We start from the raw sequence: 24,040 nt of genomic DNA on the forward strand, positions 1-24,040 counted from the left end.
ATAAACAACGCCTGAGTGAAAAATTATGCCATCTTTTATCTCTGGTTTTTTCTTGAATGGGAAAAAGTACCATTTACAATTTTTTGTTTAGTTTTGCAAAGACAATTGAATCGATTTGTTCTAACCAAGTGGATGAATTATTCATGATAGAGAATTTGAATTGTTAGGCTAGTGGCACTTGAAGAAATGTATACTTAAAAGGTTCGTGTTTACCAGCTATGCTTCTTAACGTATTTTTAAACAAAGAATATCAAAATAAACTATATTTAAACTTTTTTTTGTTTTCGTTATTTTTAATTTTCTAAGTAATACTGCCTTACAGTTATTACTGTTTAAGTGTTACTATTGACTCTCTCTGTATCAACATGATGATGTTATGCCAGCTGTTTGAACATTATTGTCTTGCAATTATCATTATCAAATTTTTAGTACTCTCTCTCTCTCTTTGTATTGATTGTCTGATTTAGGCTATTTATTTGTATCGTATTGATTTTCCGATTTTATTTATTTTTTTCCATCTGTACCGTAATGATTGTAGAAAAATCTTATTTGCCGCGATTGATGTTAAAACTGAAAAATTAAGGAATGATATAATTTTTGCTAACAATACATAAGCTAAAGTATATTTAAGATATAACATTGTTTTGTATCAGTATCATCCTTAATTATTAATAATTCCCAATTAATTATAAATAATTAATGAAGCTTTTTTCCAAGATTTGAATTAGTAAAGACATTTATGATTAGCATTCAATTATTGATTGAATAGAAACTAAATTTTAAAAGATTTCAAGCTACATGGTATACAAATTAATTAATTAGGAAAAAGATAAGTATTTGTTAAGGGAAATTTATTATCATTCGTCAAATATAAGTAATCTTTGATTTTTTCTTTTTTATAAATCTGCATTTTTATAGTTTTTCGGATTTTTGTATTCCGTTTCTTATGTGTTGAGTATTTTCAGCTTTTTCAAATATGAAAATTATTTTCTGTCAGATTTTTCTTTTAATATTTTTTGTTGTTGATTTCTCGGTATTTATTAAAAGTACAAAATAGAAAAATAATAGATCAAAAAAGACAAGAAAGTGTTATTAAAAAAGTTCAACTTGGACAAAAAGGGCTTAAATAAATTCATTTTTTACAATTTGATGTTACATATTTTCATGCTATTAAACTTTATTTTCTCGTAATATTTTTGATAGAATTTATACCTTCAGATTTCTTATAAATATGTACTGTAATCTACAATTGTTAGTTAAGAATTTCGTTTGATAAGTATCCAATTTCTGTTTATTCATATTAATTATTTTTAATTACCAACAAGAATTTATAAATTCGATTCGTCCCACAGCATCTAATCTTCTGATTTATACCGCTGCAAAGTTTCAGATAAATCGAGGCTGTCAACTTTCTTCACGTTGTAACTCTCCCATTCATCGTCGCTCATATCATCATCAAATTCGTCGTCGGCGGTGCTCATACCTGCAGATTTTTCGAGTGTTGTATCAGACTCTCTCATATTCTCAGATTCGGTTCTCATACTCTCAGATGTTTCGACGATCAACTTTTCAGCTGCACCAGCCGATTCATCGGCAGCCATGTTTTCCGATTTATCGACGCCCTTTGTAATCCACAACGGAATCTTCTTCTCGCTATACAACTTGAACTCGCCATTGACTTCCAACCCATTCGGTAATACATATCTTCCTACACCAACTGGCTATAAAATAACGTAAATAAATGAATAAAATAACGAATATCGAAATAACGATTAAAATCAACTTCGAAGATCTTTTGTCAATAAAATAAAGGCAGCCGTAGTTTGAAGGCCCAAACACGAAGTAAAACTTCAAAGCATGCATATATATATATATATATATATATATATATATATATATATATATAGACACACCGAAGAGCCATTACATTATGACCACCGTGCTAATAACATGTAGGACCACTTTTAGCCCTCAAAACTGCTAACACTCGCCGTGGCATGGATTCCACAAGGTGCTGATGGGTAGTCTGAGGTATCTGGTACCAAGCGCTCGCCAACTGGTCCTGCAATTCCCTCACATTGCGAGGGGGTAGCGTGGCAGCGCGAATTTGGTTTTCCAAGTAGAACCATAAATGCTTTATTGGATTAAAGTCCGGTGAATTTGGGGGCCAAGACATGACTTGAAAATCACTGGAATGTTCCTCGAACCAATCCATGACGATTCGACCCTTATGACATGGTGCATTATCCTGTTGGTAAACACCATCCCCCCAATAAGAACTGTTGCCATGAATGGGCGAACCTGGTGTGCAACTATGTTCAAGTAGCTTACAGATGTCAGGGATTGTTCTATGAGGATTAGGGGCCCTAATGTAATGGCTCTTCGGTGTGTGTGTATATATATATGTAATAACAGGGCTCCAACCCTGTTATCAGTGTTGTATTTAGCTTGAAATAATTGCAGTCTTAAGCCATCATACGTTCTAAACAGGTTTATTAAATGTAGGCTGGTATTGCTAACAGTTGACGTCCACGCTCCCTACGGGAGGGGAATGGACAAGACTCCGGACAATTCCGGCACAGCTTATTTGGATCACATCGTTATGAAAAGGACACGCAAAACTATGCGTTCTTACGTTTTATACCAACATAGATTTAAGATAAAAAGGCACCTTCGTACATTCCTTGTATCCTTACGCATTAAGGAAAATCATTTCTGCTTCCTTATATGGAAGAGAAAAAGGGAACGATTCTAAAAATAACTCTTCCCTTGAAATATAAATCTATTTATATTTCAATGGTATGTTTTCAGCCTTGAATTCCCAAAATAGAATCTCTCTACGCTTATTCTTTAACAAAGACATTTTATGAAAACGAAAGAGATTTAATTCTTTTATTAATACAAAAGTATTTACTTTTTGTATTACATCCCCCCCCCAAAAAAAAATTTTTGGTGAGCCAAAATAAAAAAAATTTAGAATTCTTTAAATTTAAAATTTTTAGGTTGGTACGACTGTTCCTTTTTCCCTACTACAAACAGCATTTTTTCAATTATGTAAAGAAAAAAATTATTTACAATGACAAAAATATGAAAAACATGATTATTATCTGTTTAGTCAATTAAACAGAAAGAAAAATGAAACATTTATGAAACTAATCTACTAAAATTTTCAAAAAAAATTTTTTCACACAAAAATATACAACATTTTTATGCAAAACGAACTGGACAACAAGTGTCATTTATTTAGAATTTAATTTCAACATTTGTGGTTTGTGATATTTCTCAAGCTTTGATACATGTACTTTTTCAAAATTTTGTTTACTTAAATTTCTTTTTATTTATTTTGTAATCAGTTTCTTGGTCATTCTTTCTTTTTCCTATTTTTCCTTTTATTTTTTGTTTTTGTTACCCTTTACATATTTTTTCGTCGATATTAACCTGATAATGAACGCATCCATTACCTAGATCTATCTTCGAATCATTTAAACTTTTTGGACATTCTTTCTTTCTATTTTTTGATGTTTACTTTTACTGAAACATCCTTTACATTCATTTTTTCGATGCTTACTTTTTTGAAACATCAATGTTTTCTTTTTTCAATGTTTACTTTTTTTTTTTTTTTTTTTTGCGTTCTAAACAGGTTTATTAAATGTAGGCTGATATTGCTAACAGTTGACGTCCACGCTCCTTACGGGAGGGGAATGGACAAGACTCCGGACAATTCCGGCACAGCTTATTTGGATCACATCATTATGAAAAGGACACGCAAAACTATGCGTTCTTACGTTTTATACCAACATAGATTTGAGGTAAAAAGGCACCTTCGTACATTCCTTGTATCCTTACGCATTAAGGAAAATCATTTCTGCTTCCTTATATGGAATTGAAAAAGGGAACGATTCTAAAAATAACTCTTCCCTTGAAATATAAATCTATTTGTATTTCAATGGTATGTTTTCAGCCTTGAATTCCCAAAATAGAATCTCTCTACGCTTATTCTTTAACAAAGACATTTTATGAAAACGAAAGAGATTTAATTCTTTTATTAATACAAAAGTATTTACTTTTTGTATTACATATATATGTTCTTTTTTTTCAATACATATCATTTACCATCAATTGAGATCCCGGCATTCTATAGAACGCCTAGCGTGTTCAGGCAAGTTATGAAGTATGAGAATTATAATATAATTTTACCTAATCTTTCTACAGAAATGTACTGTAAAGGGATAGAAATTAAGAAAATTTAATCATTGATCGGCGGTAACATTCATACTATATTGCTAAAAAGAATTGTCTGGACATTAAAACGAAAGAATAACTTGATAAAATGTTATTGAATTTTAAAGAAATTTAGCAATTTTAACGAGAGTTTTATTCTTTTTATCGAAATCATTAAACTTCAATAGTAATTTTCAACTTTTACATATTTTTTGTGAATCCAAACAACTGTAGCTACTTTTCAAAAATTATATCACGAAAATATTTCATAAAACCGTGGCTTTTCTTCGTGAGGCATTTCACGTCGTTTTCTTCATTAACATAGATCGCAGGTGACTAAAAATAGACCAAACTTAACCTTACAGTTCTGATTTACTGTGACCAACTCATAACAGTTATAAAAACAGCATATTACTCGCTAAAAGCGTAATTTTATATGATAAAAAAAGCAACAGCCCTTAATTTCGTAAGAGATGGAACAATCACGATGCCTACCTTTCCATCTGCAAACTCTCCGTAGAATAACACGTTGTTAACTGCCACCTGTGCTGATCCATCCACAGCGCCATCCTTGAAGTTGCCCTTGTAGTAAAAACTATTTTTTTCATCGAAATAGTGACCGAATCCATTTTTTATATCCATTCGCCACATTCCGTCATAGATGTCACCATTAGGATAGATATAACGACCGCGGCCATGTTTTTTATTTTCTCGCCATTCACCTGAACAAGAAAAGAAAAAAAAAGGGAAGAAAAAAAAAGCTCTATTTGGTATTTATTGCTGAATAGTGTAGCAATTTGTTCTGGTTGTAAAAATATAAAGAATTTGTTTTTGGTTGTTGTAATATCTTTATTTGATTAAAACGTTAAGTCGCTGAAATTCTTTGCACGTGTTTTGAAATTCCGTACCTATAATTTGTAATTAAGATCCTTTCCTCGTGAGTGAGATTATGGCTTAAGTAGATTAAATTATGAGCACATTAAAATATTATTTTACATTTATGTGATTAAAACATCTCAAAAAAATTTGTACACGTGTTTTAGAAAAAACGTATTTTAATTTGAGAATAAAATGTTTTACTTTTGATAAGATATTGATCTAAGCTGTTTTAAATGTACTCACATGAAATTTTTTTTTTGGTATATCTTTATTTGATTGACATGTGAGTCCCTAATATTCATTTCATCTGTTTTGAAACTCCGTATTATAATTTTGCAATAATACTACTTTTCCCTTGAGTATGATAATGGCTTACATAAATTAAATTTTAAGAACATTAAAATTATTTAATGAATTTGTTTTTGTAGTTATAATGTCTGTCTTTTTGATATTCCATTTATGAAATCCCTTACTATAATTTATAATTTAGATACTTTTTCCACGACTTAGATAATGGTTTTAAATAAATTAAGTTATACGCATACATTAAGATATTTTTATACCGTTATTTGATTAAAACTAAGTCTTTAAAAATATTTGCACTCGTTATGAAATTGCGTATTTTAATTAGAAAATAAATTGTTTTCTTTTTATTAGATATTGATTTAAATAGATTAAAATATATATAAAATAAAATGTTGCTGTTTTATGTTTATTTGATTGACATATGAGCCTCCAAACTTTTTTGCTTTAAAAAAGTTTGACTTAAAAAGTTAAAACTTTTTAGTGTTTTAAAATTCCGTTTCATATTTTAGACATAAACTGTTTATTTTTGTAAGTTTGTTAATTCTTACAAGATATAATAAACAAATAGCTTAAGATTAATTTTTTTTGAAGCCAGTTTTTATGTATTACATTTATAAGATTTTAATTTCTTGTAAAATAGTATAAAATTAAGCATTACCTCGTAAGAATTCAAGGCGTAGATGTGTAATTAAATTTGTTGTAACATATTATTTTATTGTATGATTTTCACAAACTTACTTGATTATGTTGATCAGAACCAAGTAGGTTTTTTCATGTATGTATTAAACGAGCAAGTATTCTAGGGTGAACTATGAAATGTATAAACTATGCAATGTTTGAAAATAGTTCTTTTTTTTTTTCCTCCTTTAAACTTAAATATAATAGTTTTTTTTGAGGGGGAGGAGTATTGCTTCGTTAAAGAAAAAAAAAGCAATATCTTTAAAGCCGAAATTAGCATTTTTAACTTTGATTAACTTAAATACAAGTAACATAATATAAAACTAACTAAGCTCTTTTCAACAGTTACTCAAATACAATTCTGGGTGCATATTTTAAGTTAAAAAAGGAAAGACAAGAAACGAAAAGTGCGCACATTTTTGTTCTATTAGCTTAAGAAACTCGAATACGAGTTGCATTAAATAAATACATATTAGCAAGATCAATTTAAGCTGTACGTACCCGTTTTTTTAATTATTTTTTTTTTTTAGTTGGGGAGTTAAATATGAATTTTTCTTATAAAAATAGACAATATACTAAAATCTGTAAGGAAATAGTGTTGTTTTTCCTTCAATTTTTGCATATTAAGACACCAGTTGTGTCGTACAAATATGAGCGAACTCTATTTTGCTGTTACGGCGCGGTACTCTGCATTACTGTTTTATTTATTTATTTTTATTTTTTTAAATTTTATTTATTTATTTAATAGGATTAAATATTAGTCGCAGTTCGTGGGTTCGAACCCCGCCGGTCGAAGACTCCCCGTGAAGTTAATGGTGACTGATGCACGTTGAATCTGTCGAATCGCAAAGTCCTCCATGTTCCCATTACAAATCAATATCTCAGGGGGTACTGGATTGGAGATCGATCGTTCTCTGATCCAGGTCAAAAATTACAATCTGTGAATGAATGAATGGATATGTGAATGGATTCGCGCTGTGACGTGTGTGTGGCTGAAGACGAATTCTTGGCCATAGATGGCGCCACTGAAAAACAAGAAACGCAGCCTCTGCCTTAAATTTGCTTGGTTTCACCTAGCAGGCTTACTAATGTGGCAAGTAGCATTTGAAACAACGACAACAAATATCAGTCGCTTTGAACGGAGATTAGCATTATCTTTTAAAATTAGCTTTAAAGCTAGCTATATTATCATTGTTAATTATTTTTCTTTAAAATTTTTTAAAGAAACAATGTTCTTACCTTCGTAGTGACTGCCATCTGGGTAGATAAATGTTCCTTCTCCATGCTTTATACCTTTTTCCCAGTTCCCTATATAGCGTGCACCTGATGAGAAAATATAAGTCCCATATCCATGCCGTAGACCCCTTAATCTAGCACCTTCATAAAAACCTTCCTCTTCAACGTCCATTTCGTTTTCCTATTACGAATTCATTTTTAAAAAAATTTCTTTGAAAAAGTATTAATAAGTAGTGCCCACCCCCTACTAGCTGATGCTCCTCAAGCCTCGAAGATTTCTATGCTATCTTATATGGTTTGTTTTACGAATCATACTAGCTTCTTTAACCCAACCCATTATTAAAGTTCTACTAAGTTAAACCCATTTGAAATGTGTTCTAGCGTGAAATTTTAAAAATTTACAGGGTGCGTAGCGTTTTTAAAAAGTGCTGAAAGGTGCTTATTTTCGTTTTTTAAAAGCCCTTAAAGGTGCTTTTTTCATTGGGTGTTTTGAAAAAGTGCTTCATTTTCCCTTTTTCAAAATGAGATTTTTCCTTTGCCATGTTGATTATCGCTACGAATTATGCAAAAAGACACAATTCACATTGTTTTATTCAACGTTTTCACAATTAATTCAATCCCAATCTATTTTGGCGTATTGTCAGTCCCGTAGCGTATGAAAACGCCATTCGTTTTACATGATTCAAAATTTCACGATTTTTGACAATTGTCAAAAACAATACCGAAAGTTTTTTTTTGGGCCCCCCCCCCCAAAAAAAAAACAAACTTGACGGTTAAAACAAGATAAAACCGTCAGTTGTCAGAAACTTTCCAACCCTGCTTAATTATGAAATTTTTTGAAGTGCTTAAAAATATTTTTTGAGTGATTGAAAAGTGCTTAAAATGTGCTTATTTTTTGTTGAATAATTTGGCTACGCACTCTGAATTTAAATTAATTATTAAATACTTAGAAACTAATTCTTTTTTTAAAAAGTTAAAATTTTTAATCAATTATTGGTTATAGAATTAAAAATTGAAGTAAATGACCTGCAATAGAAAAACTTGCACTAACAAAATAATTATCATGCTTTTAAAAAGCAACATGTGTATTGTCTCTACTCATTTTTCAATGTTACGCTTTTTATAACTGTCATCAACGCTTACTTGTGCTCTTCGAGAACACTTTTTTTTAATTATACTTAAAAAGCGTAACGACATGAATACTATTTTTCAGTATTTATATATGTATTATATTATGTATTAATAATATCCTGGATCAAGTATTGGGAGAAATGTGCCTTCGTTTAGGACTTTTTGATGGAACTAACCGGCATTTGCGTTACATGGAGCGGAAAACCACGAGAACCTCCCACCGTTAGCCTGATGGCAATGGGACTCTAACCCATGTTCCGTCTACCATTGAGGATATTTCAAGTCCGCACTGCGGTCGGTGCAAGCCGGATGCGGAATTCGTATCGACCAGCTATTGCCGGGATTCGAACCCGGATCACCTCGTTGGAAGGCGAACCCTCTATCCTCTGTGCCATCGCGACTCTCATAAATCTATTTATACGAATGAAAAATTGCATGATTTAAACGTTTTTAAATTTATACAATAATTTTCTCAGCATTTCTTGAGAAATTTAATAAAGTGCCCAAAACTGAAATCGTCTCTTCTATTATTGTAAGGTTAGTGTATGTTTTTAAATAAAAAGGTTAGTGCATGGGGATAACAATGATCGATTTAAAAAATTTTTGTTAGAATAACACTCTTATGCATTGGAAAGTTTATTTTATCATCAATATAGCAATAAGTAAATTCCTAGTCACAAATTATTCTTTAAAATATGAACTTACTTCTGAATCTGACCATATCTCTGAGTCTGACATTTTTAACTACTACAACCGGACTTTTCTGAAAAAATCTGACACGAATTTTTTTTCTTCTAAATCTAAGCTATCTAATCATTAATAACAATTTCATTATAAATAAATGTTTTTTTAAAATGTGAAATTTTTGCTGCATTTATTTTTATAATTAGATATTAATTGTTTATTCAACAATACGTTTAAATAATAAAAGTAATTCTTTTCATTTTTCAACAATGCTATTTAATATATATATATATATATATATATATATATATATATATATATATATATATATATATATATATATATATATATATATATATATATATATATATATATATATATATATATATATATATATATATATATATATATATATATATATATATATATACAATACGACAATTTTGACATTTTTTTTACAGAGTACTAACTTTAATATTCGTTCATTCATTTTGATTGTTTGTTTGATTCTGTTCGAATCAGAATCCATAGATTTGGAGTTAAAGCCAATAGCTTCGACATTTACTTTATAAATTTAATTATTCCCTCATTTGCCCCAAATATTCCTTTATCTCTCCTCTTATCCAAGATAGATTTTAGTTAAAACTAATTATTTAAATATTTTTTAATTTGCTAAGTATTAACTTAAATATTCTTTCATTCACTTTGTTTAGTTGTTTATTTCTGTTCGAATCCTAATGCAAGATTTGGAGTTAAAACCAACTACTTCGACGTTTACTTTAATTACGAAGTATTAACTTAAATTATCCTCTCATTCGCTCCAAATATTCTTTTACCTCAGCTCTTATCCGAATGTATATAGATTCTAGTGAAAACCAACAACTTCGACATTTCTAACTTTAATATTTTTCATTCACTTTGATTATTTGTTTGTTTCTACTCGAATCTCAATTCATAGATTTGGAGTTAAGACCAACATCTTCGACATTTCTAACTTTAATATTTTTCATTCACTTTGACTATTTGTTTGTTTCTACTCGAATCCCAATTCATAGATTTGGATTTAAAACCAACAACTTCGATATTTCTAACTTTAATATTTTTCATTCTCTTTGATTATTTCTTTGTTTTTACTCGAATCCCAATTCATAGATTTGGATTTAAAACCAACAACTTCGACATTTCTAACGTTAATATTTTTCATTCTCTTTGATTATTTGTTTGTTTCTACTCGAATCCCAATTCATAGATTTGGAGTTAAAACCAACATCTTCGACATTTATTTTATTTACGAAATACTTATTTTAATATTCGTTCTTTCACTTTAATTATTCATTTTATTCTTTTTGTATCCCAAAGCATAGATTTGGAATTCGAACCAACAACTCCCACATTTCATTTAGTAACGAAGTACTGACTTCGTTACTAATACGATTATTCTCGCATTCGCTTCAAATATTCTTTTATCTCTACTCTTTTCCAAATATATATTGATTTTAAATAAAACCAAATACTTCGACATTTACTTTATTTATAAAATACTAACTTTTATATTCTTTAATTCGATTTGATTATTCATTTAACTATAACTATAACCCCAATGAATATAGAGTTAGAATTAAAATCTACAACGTTGACGTTTACTTTATTTACTAATTACCAACTTTAAGAAACTTTTATTCATTTTCATACTCATTTAACTTTACTATAACTTCAATGTATATAGAATTGAATTAAAAGCAATATCTTCGGCATGCACTTTAATCACGGAATATTAATATTCTTTCATTCACTTTGATTATTTATTTAAATTTACAAAAATGTAAGTGCATATAGAATTGAGTTAAAACCAATTACTTCGATATACTTTTTATTTACGAACTAGGAGTATTCTTTTATTCTCTTTGATTATTCTCTTTGATTATTCATTTAAATCTACAAAAACTTTATAATGGATATAGAATTCAGTCACTAAGACGTACACTTTAGGAATTAGGAATATTTTTTCATTCACTTTGATTATTCATTTAAATCTACAAAAACTTTGGTGGATATAGAATTCAGTCACTAAGACGTACACTTTAGGAATTAGGAATATTTTTTCATTCACTTTGATTATTCATTTAAATCTACAAAAACTTTAGTGGATACAGAATTCAGTCACTAAGACATACACTTTAGGAATCAGGAATATTTTTTCATTCACTTTGATTATTCATTTAAATCTACAAAAACTTTAGTGGATACAGAATTCAGTCACTAAGACATACACTTTAGGAATCAGGAATATTTTTTCATTCACTTTGATTATTCATTTAAATCTACAAAAACTTCAGTGGATACAGAATTCAGTCACTGAGACATACACTTTAGGAATCAGGAATATTTTTTCATTCACTTTGATTATTCATTTAAATCTACAAAAACTTTAGTGGATATAGAATTCAGTCACTAAGACATATACTGTAGGAATCAGGAATATTTTTTCATTCACTTTGATTATTCATTTAAATCTACAAAAACTTTAGTAAATATATAGAATTGAGTTAAAACCATCAACTTCGACAATCACACTGTTAGAAATTTCTCAATAAAAATGGTTGAATAGCTATTTAATTGTTATTTTTTATATTCCACCAAAACAGGCAAATAACCGTAAAAAAGGTGTTATTCGAACTGTTAAGTGTGAGAAAAAGTTAATTCATTGTTTTTTCCTTTTACGGTTAAACAACCAGAATTTTATCCTCGCCAAGTAGGCCCACCTTTTGAGCCATTTTGTTCCGTGCAACTGGGTATATAGTGTAGCTAAAAGAGTTAATTGGTCAATCTCATAACCTACGGAACAGAGGTTCTAATCCCAGTTTTGATACCACAATATTTCCACCGTCCCTTCACTACACGAAGAGTTACCAGTGTCCGGCACGCTTCAATCGGTGATGCTGAATTATTAGAATACGAAATTATCATTCATGCGAAAAGGCGCAGCATCCAATGTGTTCCAATGTCCGTTTAAGTTTAAATTTTATGGTTTAGGAACTATGCTACTTGTAAATGCTTACAAAACCGTATAATTTTGTATTCGCCATTTTTTAACCGTCCCAGCTGTAAACGCTTGCGAAACCGTTAAGATAAAAATTGTACCTAACCATAAACTTTATGGTCAATCGGATAAACTGTCAGCTGATGGTTATTTTACCATATTTTCATAATGAAAATTCTAACATTTATCGCACTTTAATTATGAAGAAGGAATATTCTTTCATTCTCTTTGATTATTCATTTAACTCTACTTTAACCCCCTATGGACATAGAAATGAGTTAAAATCAACAACTTCGACATTTACTTTCTTTACAAAGTACTAACTTTAATATTCTCACATCACACCCGAGGGCCCGTTTGATTGTTTATTTATGGCTCTAACTTCCTCGATGCAACCAAGCACGAAACCTCAAATGGCTTTATTTGCAAGAGCCCAAGCTTTTACTTCTTCGCACCCCTTTTTTTTTTCTCCTCTGCAACATCGTTCTACACCTTGTTGATTTGAATATGAAAATGACGATCGTTTCAGCATGCTGCTCACGCGATCCCGATCACGCAATTCCAGAAAATAATCATTTACTCCTCATTCACATTGTTGCCAAGAAAATAAAAATTGTGATAATCAGGAGGAACAGGAAGGGAGAGGGCATGTCGTGCTCGCGTAATTTGCATGGAACGCCATTGTTCTCTTTAGAATTTATTATTCATGAATACAGTACTTGTTACATTATGTTTATTTTTTTTTGTACCTCCGTTTTTTGTCTGTTTATCTGAAGTATCGTCGAGTCACTTTTTCTAACCTTTCTCCCTTGCGTCGAATATTAATTTAAGCATGAATTGATATTGATGGTATTATGTAATAGCGAAATTTTTTTTGTCATTACTACTGATATCATAATATATATGTATATAAATGTTACTCTTTTAAAATTATTTATTTCTTAAAAAGGAAGTTATTCTTTTTTTTTTCCTCAATACATATCATTTATGTGAAATTATTATTATCATTCTTTGCGTTCTCGCTCACTATTTTTTTTTTTTTTTTAATTTTTTTTTTTTTTTTTAGTAATGCACTGTTTGACGACTTGTTTTAACATGTTCTTGTAATATTTCCTATTTTCTTTTTAATCAGTAAACAAGAAGTCACATGTAATAATATAACAAGACAAGAATAATATAACAAGATATTATAACATAATGTAATAATATAACAAGACAATATAACAAGAAGTCACATGTTATTAAGTTATAATTGAGAAATTTTAAAGAAAATCCATAAATTATAAATTTTATGCAGTTCTATTTAAGTCCCGGGTTCGAATCCCGGATAAGGCATGGATGTCCTTTCTTTCTCTTTTCTGTACTATCTATCCTTCGTTCTGTGGAAGCATCATTGGCCCACCCAATATGGTGCCCTTGAGAGAGTGGTCAACAATCTGCCCTTCTGATATATATATATATATATATATATATATATATATATATATATATATATATATATATATATATATATATATATATATATATATATATATATATATATCCTTCAGATTTTTTTTATAGATAAATATCGGTTAATACCAAATTATTTAAAAAAAATTTTTTAAGTGGAATTATAATAGAAAAACAATTTTAAAAGATATCACTCAAATTCGAAATTATATGCGGCTCTTTTAGATTGAGTTGTTTTTGCAGCTCACTTTTGGTTTGAAGAAAACTTTGGAAAGAACCTAAACCTGCAACCTAGTTAAATAACGTTATAACTTGAAAACAATTGATTATAAAGATCCATTTTTCGTTAATTACTTATCATTTATGTGGAGTAAAGTTATCATTTTTATTGTGTCATTTCTTATGAGGAATTTATAAGTTTTTGTTTTTGAAAAATCGGAAAATTTTTTAAAATCACAAACATATGGTTATATTTTGAAATACACAAACGATTCGAATTATGTTAACGGTAACAATGACAATTTCTTGTCTTAAAAAATAAAAATGATTTAGTGTGTTTTTTTTTTTTTTTTCGTAAGTCATGTTACTCTAAATATGCTGGGTATAATATTAATATATGATATCAATGTGACTCCGAAAAATATTTTTTAAGTTATAAAAAAAAGTTTCGCAAAAACATGGCTACAATTTGCAACCGATTTAGAATATGCTAACGGTAACTGTGACAATTTCTTGTCTAATATGAAAACGATTATAATTTTTTTCTTTCATTAGTTATAAATCTGCGAGTATAAAATTAATATTTCAGATCAAAGTGATCTAGTAAAATAATTTTTTAGAAAGTATGCAAGGAAAAAAAAATGATTGATAAAAGTAATATTTTAAATACGCAAACGATTTAGAATGCTTTTCGTTCATGCGTTATTGTGTTATTATAAATATGCGTATCTACAAACGATTTAGAATATGTTAATGGTAGCTATGACAATCGCTTGTCTTAAAAAATTATAAGAATTTAGAATGATTTTAACGATTTTCTCAAGTTACTGTATTATTATATTCTGCTGGTATAATATTAATATATAAAATCAAAATGACTCAGTAAAATACTTTTCAAGATACAACTGGATAAAAAAAGATAATTTTTTTTTTTACTTAATAGTGTTATATAAAAAATCAACATCTACTAATTACAATTTAAAGAGGTAATTTCCGTTATCAACTGAATGTTTTTTTTTTTTTTTATAGACCTAAAATCATTATCATGCACTTATGACATCATTAAAAACATTGGCTTATTTTTGTAAGGTGGTATTGTTAAGTTAAAGGGTTAGAAAACACGAAACCTATAAATTATTCTTGAAGAGCTGTAACATGTTTATGAAATGTTTCTTTCAGTGTTTACCCCTTAACTCAGCCCCCTCACCCCTTAATTTTATAAAACTGGTTTCTTTTTTAATGCCCATGTCCTTGCCGCTGAATAGAAATGACGGTCTTCATTGTTAGCTTCAAATTTTTTTTTTTGTTTCCACCTGCTTAATACAAACCAACCCCACTGGGGCCAACGCTTTTTTTTATTTCTTTCTATTCTGAATAATAATTATTCCAAACGTTACGCGCGCTCCTTTTTTCTTCACTTTTTCTTCTTTTTTTCTTCCCTTTTTCCTTTTCTCGTTACCTTTTTTTTTCCCCCGCACCAGTCGTGCAAGACGACATTTTTTTTTCATTTGATTTATTTATATTTTTCCCCAGCGTAGGTTCTGCGAAAGGAGTATGTTCAGATAAAAAAAAAAAAATCATTAGGCGAAAAAAGAAAGAAAAGAAAAAAAAAATCCCCTTACCCCCAGCGTCTCCTTTTTGCTCCTCCCCCGAAGAAGCAGAAAAAAAAAGAAAAAAACAGCGAAAGAAACTTTGCATGTCGGTTTTCTGTGTGTCCCGGGGCAGTGGATTAATTGGACAGGTTTGGCTGACCAAACTCCCATCGCAGGGCCTCCCCTGCCGAGCGTGCATGCATACATGCATTGAGTGGATCGTCTTTTTTAGCTTCCTTTTCATTCTTATTCAGCACGTTGGGAAAGTTGTTTAAGAAATGAGCGCTCCAGATTTGCCTCTAATTTGCCTTTAAAACAGAAGATGCCTGTTTCGTTGTAGGGATTTTTCACTTCTTGTTGTGGATGTACGGGCCAGGCAGAACTCGTGAGCCCTTTTCCTGGGACTGCCGCCAAAACACATATAAAGGTAAGGGGCTTTGATTACTTTAAGTGCCAGCAATTTTTTTCTTCTTCTTCTTTTGTTGAATGTTGACATCCGCGTTTTATGCCACTCAACGCGTTTTTTTTTCGTGGTACTTCATCCCCCACCCCTCTTTCAACCTGTCGCATTTGATGGTACATGAAGGGCTACTTACTAGTGGCCAGTGGGCCAATCAGATTCGATGAGGGCGGATTTTGTTGTGCTTGAAATACAGGTCTACAGATCACGATGTTCACACCGGGATCTTGTAATTGTTTTCTTCCTTTTTTTTATTTGAGTTTGGTTACTCTTTTATTGAGTTTTTTTTATGAAGTGTTCGTAAAAGGATTTTTTTATTATTATTATTTGAAAAACGGAAGGAAAAAAAATGACCTCTGACATAGCGATCAAGTTATTGTTTGAAAATAACTGTGTAAATCTTTCGAGACGTTTTTAACTGGAGTTTATCCCTTTTGTGAAAGTGACGATAACGTTAAATTTTCCTTAATTGTAACATTTTCTCTTTCGCTATTACAGAGCTATCAATTTAGTTGCTTGTTTTTTTTTAAAGAGATAATTTCTATATACTGAGTTCTTAATCGATTTGAATATATATATTTCTTTATATTTTTTCGGACTTGCATTTGATTTTTGTTTTTGATTACTTTTATTTTGGCATGCTTTGATAACATTGGTTTATTTTTTGCAATGCAATATTTATATATAAATTTATTTATTTTTCTGATAAAATAATCGCACCAAATTACGATTAGAGAAGGAATTAATGAGTTATGTAGTTTTTTTTTAAAATTCAATATTTGTTTAATAACTTTATATTATTTACTTCACATTAGCTTCACATGCAAGGATTTTATATCAACTTTGCTTGTATGGTTTTTGCTTTAGTATGTAAAGGATTTTATTTTGGTTATGCTTATTCAGTTTGTGCATTAGCTCTGCACACATGGTTTTCTGTTAGCTCTTTAGAGATTTATTGATTCGATTGTTCATAACATTTGTTTTGGATGTGGTATTTAACATCTCGAAACTCATTTTCAAAAGTTTAACTAAACCATTCAGAAACTTCAACATTTAAAGTTTATAAAAACACACCTATACGTATTTTCTTAATTACTTGCATTTAAATCATTTGGATAAAAGTATAAAAATGGAATTTGAAATCTTTTTTTAATAATACTTTGTTTCGAAATAAATTCGATTAATTGAAATTTAACTCTTACAGAGATGTAATTTGAATTAGAATAAATTTAGCAAGCAACTTAGATAAAGGATTCAAATTAATAATTTTCTCAAATTTTAGGAGGTTTTTTTGTTTTGTTTCAAATTCTGTTCTAACTCTTTAGTATACGTTTTAAAGACAAATTAAATTATTAATTACAAAATGCTTTTTTTTCTCTTTTTTTTTAAAGGAATAACTTTTTGACATAACTTTTTTTACCTTGAACTCCATAATGTGAATCAACTTATGTCAGAAATGTGTTTATAACTATATTTTCATGAGTTACATATGTAAATCCTTACATATGTAAAATGTACCGAAATTCCTTAACATGTGATAAGAAGAAATTCCGTCTTTAAATTGACAAAAATTGTAATAGAATTAATTTGGCACGTTACAAATTCTTGAAATAAGTTTAAACTTTTAATTATTTCAGAATTATTTTGTACAGAAATTTGTAAAAGTATTTTTATGACGCAATGAGGCAACTGTCATGGGATCGTGTCACAATTTCAAAATGATTTCATAAATGTGAAGCTTTAAACATATCGGAATTTCTTTCTTAAATATTATCTATATAGTTCTGGAATTTTCGAGAATATATCCTTATTCTAGATGCCCTAACGATCTTCACTTATATTTATTTTTTCTTCTTTCTGTATTTTTTTCCTCTAGTATTGAAATCACAGAAATCTATTATTTTTTGTTTAACTTGCTCGTTAGATTTTTCTGAAATATTATTTTTTTCCCCCTACCTATCGATTGAATGAAATCGATTACCGATAACTGCACGGATGAAAAAATAAATAAATAAACAAAATAAAATATATTAGGAAATGGTTTTAACGAAGTTCAGTTTGATGGTTACGCATTTAATTTATAACTTTGATGTGATTAAGATTTAGCAATTATAATTGCTGAAATTACTTTTATTTTCCCCTTTTTTTAATTCATTTTTATTTTTTTATTCAAATTATACACTTTTTTCTGTCTAACCATAATAATTTATAAAAATTTAATGATGTAGCCAATTATTTTCGATTAAAACATTAAAATTCATTGAAGTATAAAGTAACTAAACTTAATGTAACACATTTTTATGAGATTATCATTTGATTATGATTTTATTCGATTACTGCCATTAGTGCTATTATTCCTCAAAATGTAAATTTTTAAACCATGTTAATTAGTTTTTGATATTTCGGGGAATGCTTAAATCTGTTATCTAGTTTTAGTGCTATTATTCCTCGAAATATTAACTTTTAAACCATGTTAATTAGTTTTTGATATTTATAGTAATTCTTACATCTTTTATCTAGCTTTAGTGCTATTATTCCTCAAAATATTATCATATCATACGCCTTAACTTTTAAACCATGTTAATTGGTTTTTGATATTTCGGGGAATGCTTAAATCTGTTATCTAGTTTTAGTGCTATTATTCCTCGAAGTATTAACTTTTAAACCATGTTAATTAGTTTTTGATATTTATTGTAATTCTTACATCTGTTATCTAGTTTTAGTGCTATTATTCCTCAAAATATTATCATATCATACGCCTTAACTTTTAAACCATGTTAATTAGTTTTTGATATTTCGGGGAATGCCTAAATCTGTTATCTAGTTTTAGTGCTATTATTCCTCAAAATATTAACTTTTTACCATGTTAATTAGTTTTTGATATTTATAGTAATTGTTACATCTTTTTTCTAGCTTTAGTGCTATTATTCCTCAAAATATTTTTTCTTAAACCCTGAAATTTGAAATAAGGATGTTAATATGCAACATCGATGATTTCTTTCTTCTTAAACAAAAGAAATAAAAGCTTATTTAATATTATCTTTTGTTACTTTGTGTTTCTCATACCTCAGAATTGATTAAATTCGATGTTCGAGAAAAGTATAAGGTGTTGACTTGGAACAAGAATAAATGGAATGTGACCACGATGCCCCGCATATAATTCTCATTAAAAAACATATTGTGGCAGGCTGCTGGGGCGGGCTATGTGTTTTAACTAATGGCGTCATCGACACAGAGCCGTCATTCCGCTACCCAATTCGGGGCCTCAAAATATGTAGGACGAGAAGAGGAATGTACTGATGAGTGAGCATCCATTTGCATCCTCTTTCTACAGAAGGGTTCTTATTTTGTTACTATGGCGCCTCATCTTTCGCCAAATATTACACTGAAAAATATTATACATTTCTGATGTTATTGATAAAAAGTATCTACGAGTCAGACATGTTTTGAAGTCATCTAAAATATTGATAATTTATTCATTATAAAATGTTATTATTAATATAATTAATTTATAATAAAATACAGTATAATTAATTATTAATATTATTGATTAAAATAATTTATTATAAAATACAGTATAATTAATTATTAATATAATTGATTAAAATAATTTATTATTAAAATATATGACATTAGTCTGATAATTGAGTATCCTTTTGTATCCTTTTCTACAGAAGATTTTGTTATCATTGCAGCTCATCTCTCGCCAAATAGTACACTGAAAAATGTTATACATTTCTGATGTTATGGATAAAAAGTATCCACGAGTCAGACATGTTTTGAAGTCATCTAAAATATTGATAGTTTATTCATTATAAAATTTTATTATTAATATAATTAATTTATTATAAAATACAGTATAATTAATTATTAATATAATTGATTAAAATAATTTATTATTAAAATATATGATATTAGTTTGATGATTGAGTATCCATTTGTATTCTTTTCTACAGAAGATTTTGTTATTATGGCGCCTCATCTCTCGCCAAATATTACACTGAAAAATATTATACATTTCTGATGTTATTGATAAAAAGTATCCACGAGTCAGACATGTTTTGAAGGCATTTGAAATATATGATATTAATAACTTATTTTTTCTGAAATATTAATAATAACAATATTTATATATTGTTCATTATATATAATTAATTATATATAATAAATATGATAAAGTAATTTATTATTAAATATTATTATAATTAATTATTAATATAACTTATTATTAAAATCTATGATAGTAGTCTGATGAATGGATACCCATTTGTATCCTTTTCTACAGAAGGTTTTTTGTTTTGTTACTATGGCACCTTATTTCTTAATTTCTTAAAAAAAATTTCGGGGTTGTTTAAATATAAGCATTTTAATACTTTTAAAAATGTTTTATTTTGTTATTTTGAATGATATTTGCACCCTTATTTTTGGCAAAATATTACATAGGAACTTATTAATAATTTCTGATGTTACTGTTTAATAAGACCCACAACTGAGATATATTTTTAAAACATTAAATTATGTGATATATTTTATTTAATGAAGTATCAATTGATGTCTGTAATTTGTTTTATTTCACTACGTTGATTTTTTGCTAGAAATTTGCTTAAATATTTTGAATATTTAAGCAAATTTTATTTAAATATTGTGGAAAATAGTAATAACTGCCGTTATTTAAGAAAAAAAAACTCACTCGACTGGTATAAATTTAATACATTAAAAGACACAACGTATGTGATTAAATAATTTAATTTCATGTGGTCTTACTTTTTTACTAGAATATACAACTTATTAAAGTCATTAATTAATTTATATTTAAGCCTGAATATTTTCTTATTTTATTAATTTTATTTATTTATTTAATTTTACATATTTATTTATTATTATTTATTTATATATTGAAAAGACAAGTTGTTTACAAGGTTTTCGGAAACATTACTTTCAGTTTAATTATTTTAATTACCCGTTCTTGTTCAATAACACTCAAAAATAATTTTAGGAGAATGCACTCGATTGGCGTTCGAATTAATCATAGATTGATTTATTAACAGTGTATTGTTAAATTTATTCTCATATTGTTATTTATTCCATATTTCTTTTCTCATATTGTTTGTTTATTTATTGCCATTGGGGCACCTCTCACGCAAAGATCCTCTTAAAATATCACTTTTAAACATGTTATTCTTGTTCAAAAACAGTCGAAAGACATGCAATTTTTTTTATTCATTAAATTGAAAGTATTCAGTAAATTAATTACAATTAAATTACTTTACTGCATCGATGTTCTTAAAAATAGTTTTGAAAATATTTTTTCTTTTTATTGTTTTGGTAAGCATTCTTAGTTTAAAAATAATTGGGTATTGTTCTAAGTTTTAAGGTGTTAAGGCACATATTCCCCACATATAAAACAACCTACGTTTAAATTTCTACATTTATGGTGTTTTACCATATTGTTTGATATTATTGTCCTCCTTTGACCTTGGTTACGCAATCTTACATTGTGTTGCGTTATGTTCACTCTTAGTCGCTTAAGATCTTATTAAGATAGTTGTTAACGAATGGGAGTCAGAATTTATCTAATTGAAAAAGAATTATAATTATCTCCAACCAATTTCTTATGAATTTACACATGTATTCCAATAAAATTAAGACCTTTGCTTCTTGTTATTTGGTCTTGACAAGCGAGAATTAAAATTATTTGTTATTATATTTAACTTAATTAGTTTTTTTCCTCCTCTGACCTAGAATAGTTTTGTTTATTCTACTAAGCAATCCTCAAAAAACCCATAATATCATTTAAATGTTAATAATCGAGAAACATCTTTTGAATTGGTTTTTCCATATCTGTGTGATAAAAAAACCCACAACATGATTTTGTCGTTTGTAATCGATTTATATCTTAATTGATTAGCATCTTATATGTTTTAAAATGGATACAAGTTGCAGCTAAGAAACTTGAACTTTTTTATCAAGTGCAACATCTAAAATTTTGAAATCTACTTAAATAAAATTTTTAAAAAAAGAAAAAAGAGAAGGCAAAGGGTGTTCTATTTTTTGAGATTGTTATTGAGGTTTTTCTGCCCCATTGCTATGAAAAAGTATACGCATTATTTTCTTAATTAACAATAATTAATTTTTGTTTCAGTCAATGTATGAAATGTTAGTATTCTGTAGAACTCCTAGTCATTATACGAAGTACGTGGTGTTTTCGGGCCGAAGTATAAAATACCTGAATTATTTGCTTTGGCTTGTCGATGCATAGAATGCCTTAGTATCCTATTGAAGGACATACGAACACCTTCGATACAATGCCTAGGCATTTTAAAGAAAGGCTAACGATCTTTAGCCAAACTATGAAGCATAAGTATTATTATATAGTACTTTGTTTAATCGTATAGATTGTCTGCAAGTTTTTAATTCTATAAAATGTCTTGGGAATGTATGAAATATTAATCATTTAGTTAGTTCTTTGCCACTCGAATTTGGTATAATATACAATGACTAGGCATTCTATAAAATATTTATTAAAGTTACTGTCAAATTTGTATTTAGTAATTGCTATAAACACTATATGAGTAAAGAAAAATCCTAATGACAATTTAACTAATCGTAAATATAAACTTTATGCTAATTCTTTTTATTCACATTTTTATAATTTATTTAAATTTCAGTCAATTATTATAACCATTTTTAATAAATTAAATTTATTGTATTCATTTTTACTTGAGGAGGTTGTTTAATGACACGTTGTTAACCGGCGACGAGTAAATTCGTCTTTTCATGTCCAAACGTAGTTAACTCCTCATAGGTCAACAACGTTTGAGCATGAAATCAATATTTAGAGTGTTTTACTTTACTTTCATGTTCAATTGCAAAATAATAGCCGCTGATATGACATAGTTTCTGCGTAAAATTGCCGGTCAATTAATTGTTAATAAATCACATTTTTAAACCATTTCATTTTATTTTTATGCATTTGAAATATACCATCAATAAGAGAAATTTATTTCTTTATTTTAAAGGTGTGCATACTTCTCTATCTTCTTCTTTATTCTTCATAAATTTTTGAGAAGTCGCCGCCATATTGCCTCTATTTTTATGCCCCTCTTGCCACTTTTCGAATTCTTCCCAAACAACAGAGACTTCATATTTGGGTTTTATGAATAAATGCTACGAAGTAAAAAGCATACGAAGTGCGCATGAATACCAAGTTGTCCTTTAAAAGCAAGCCTCTCAGCTCCCGGGGAGGCGCGAAGCTCCCTTTTTGCATTACATAGTCATGGAGATAGGCCTAAAACTTCGCATAGGCTTATGCCTACCCACTTTATGGAGTTTCTTTTATTGGGTCTAGTTTCATATTCAAGAAAACTGTATCTCTTCCCCCTAACCTCTCAGGTGTCAACCCTCCCCTTTTCTTATATACATCAAGTCTGCAGGAAAAATGCTGATCCATAAATGCAAGGCAGACAAGTGACCGTTAGGAAGCGCTTCGACTTGAATCCCATCTTTTATGTATATAGATCTTTCTCTTTCGCATTTAGCTCGATCCTGCTTATCTTGTGTTGCCATATCCATCTCTTAGCATACACCTCTTTTCCAGCTTTTCTCACGTCTCCGCGAGATGTGTTTAAGTGTATGGAGGAAAGTGATCATATTCCTCTGGAACTCTCATCATTTTTGACTTCCCTCCAATCTCCAGGGTTCCGTTTGGAGACAGATCTGTTTATTCAAATTGGTTACGCTGTTGTTGGAATTTTGCATTTTTTATCAACTGAAAAATGACATTCTTGGAGATTGGTCTTTGTTTTTCTTTCTTTTTTCTTGCGTCTAGGCTGTGACGGGGAATATTTTAAAGAAAAAGTTTGTGTTGGGCTAGTTTAGATGGGTTTGCATTTTGGAGATTATGGCTATTAATGTTTAAGAGTACCGATTTTATTTTGAAATTCTCTCCTTCTATCTTGTATGTTTGAGTATTTTCCTATCTTCAGAGTTCTGACTGAATTGACTGACCTGTATGTATTAATAAATCGAAATTTAGTGAGACAATTATCAACTAAGGACTGTCCAAGTTGCTTTAAAATTTTTATGCTTAAGTGTGTGGAGGAAAAGCTGTGGTGATTTTTGTATTTTCCATCACTTGAAGGT

General features: G+C 28.9%; 2 protein-coding genes and 1 long non-coding RNA gene across 7 annotated transcripts in view; 2 read left to right on the plus strand and 1 right to left on the minus strand.

Moving 5' to 3' along the window:
* The window catches only part of LOC107438772 (uncharacterized), a 572,328-nt gene that overhangs the window by 241,706 nt on the left and 306,582 nt on the right, over nt 1–24,040 (plus strand). Inside the window, exon 1 of one of the 5 annotated variants that reach the window (XM_021144692.4) lies at nt 15,518–15,865. The exons of the other annotated variants lie outside the window; for them this stretch is intronic. Within the exon in view, the coding sequence (XP_021000351.1) occupies nt 15,802–15,865 (64 nt within the window). The 5' untranslated portion in view covers nt 15,518–15,801. Of the gene's footprint in view, nt 1–15,517; nt 15,866–24,040 lie in introns of those variants that run through there. 5 annotated transcript variants of the gene reach the window in all.
* The window catches only part of LOC147806033 (uncharacterized), a 154,205-nt gene that overhangs the window by 70,259 nt on the left and 59,906 nt on the right, over nt 1–24,040 (plus strand). The window lies entirely within an intron of this gene.
* Nucleotides 1,328–7,882, minus strand: LOC139425571 (uncharacterized). The gene is made up of 3 exons (XM_071180854.2): nt 7,324–7,882; nt 4,717–4,943; nt 1,328–1,721 (listed from the first exon to the last, which is right to left on the minus strand). Exons 1-3 carry the CDS (start codon nt 7,490–7,492, stop codon nt 1,356–1,358), a joined length of 762 nt encoding a protein of 253 aa, XP_071036955.2. The 5' UTR covers nt 7,493–7,882; the 3' UTR covers nt 1,328–1,355.

Source organism: Parasteatoda tepidariorum, chromosome 8, assembly GCF_982258835.1.
Source record: "Parasteatoda tepidariorum strain Cologne lab strain chromosome 8, Ptep-v5.0, whole genome shotgun sequence".
Taxonomy (NCBI): Eukaryota; Metazoa; Arthropoda; class Arachnida; order Araneae; family Theridiidae; genus Parasteatoda; species Parasteatoda tepidariorum.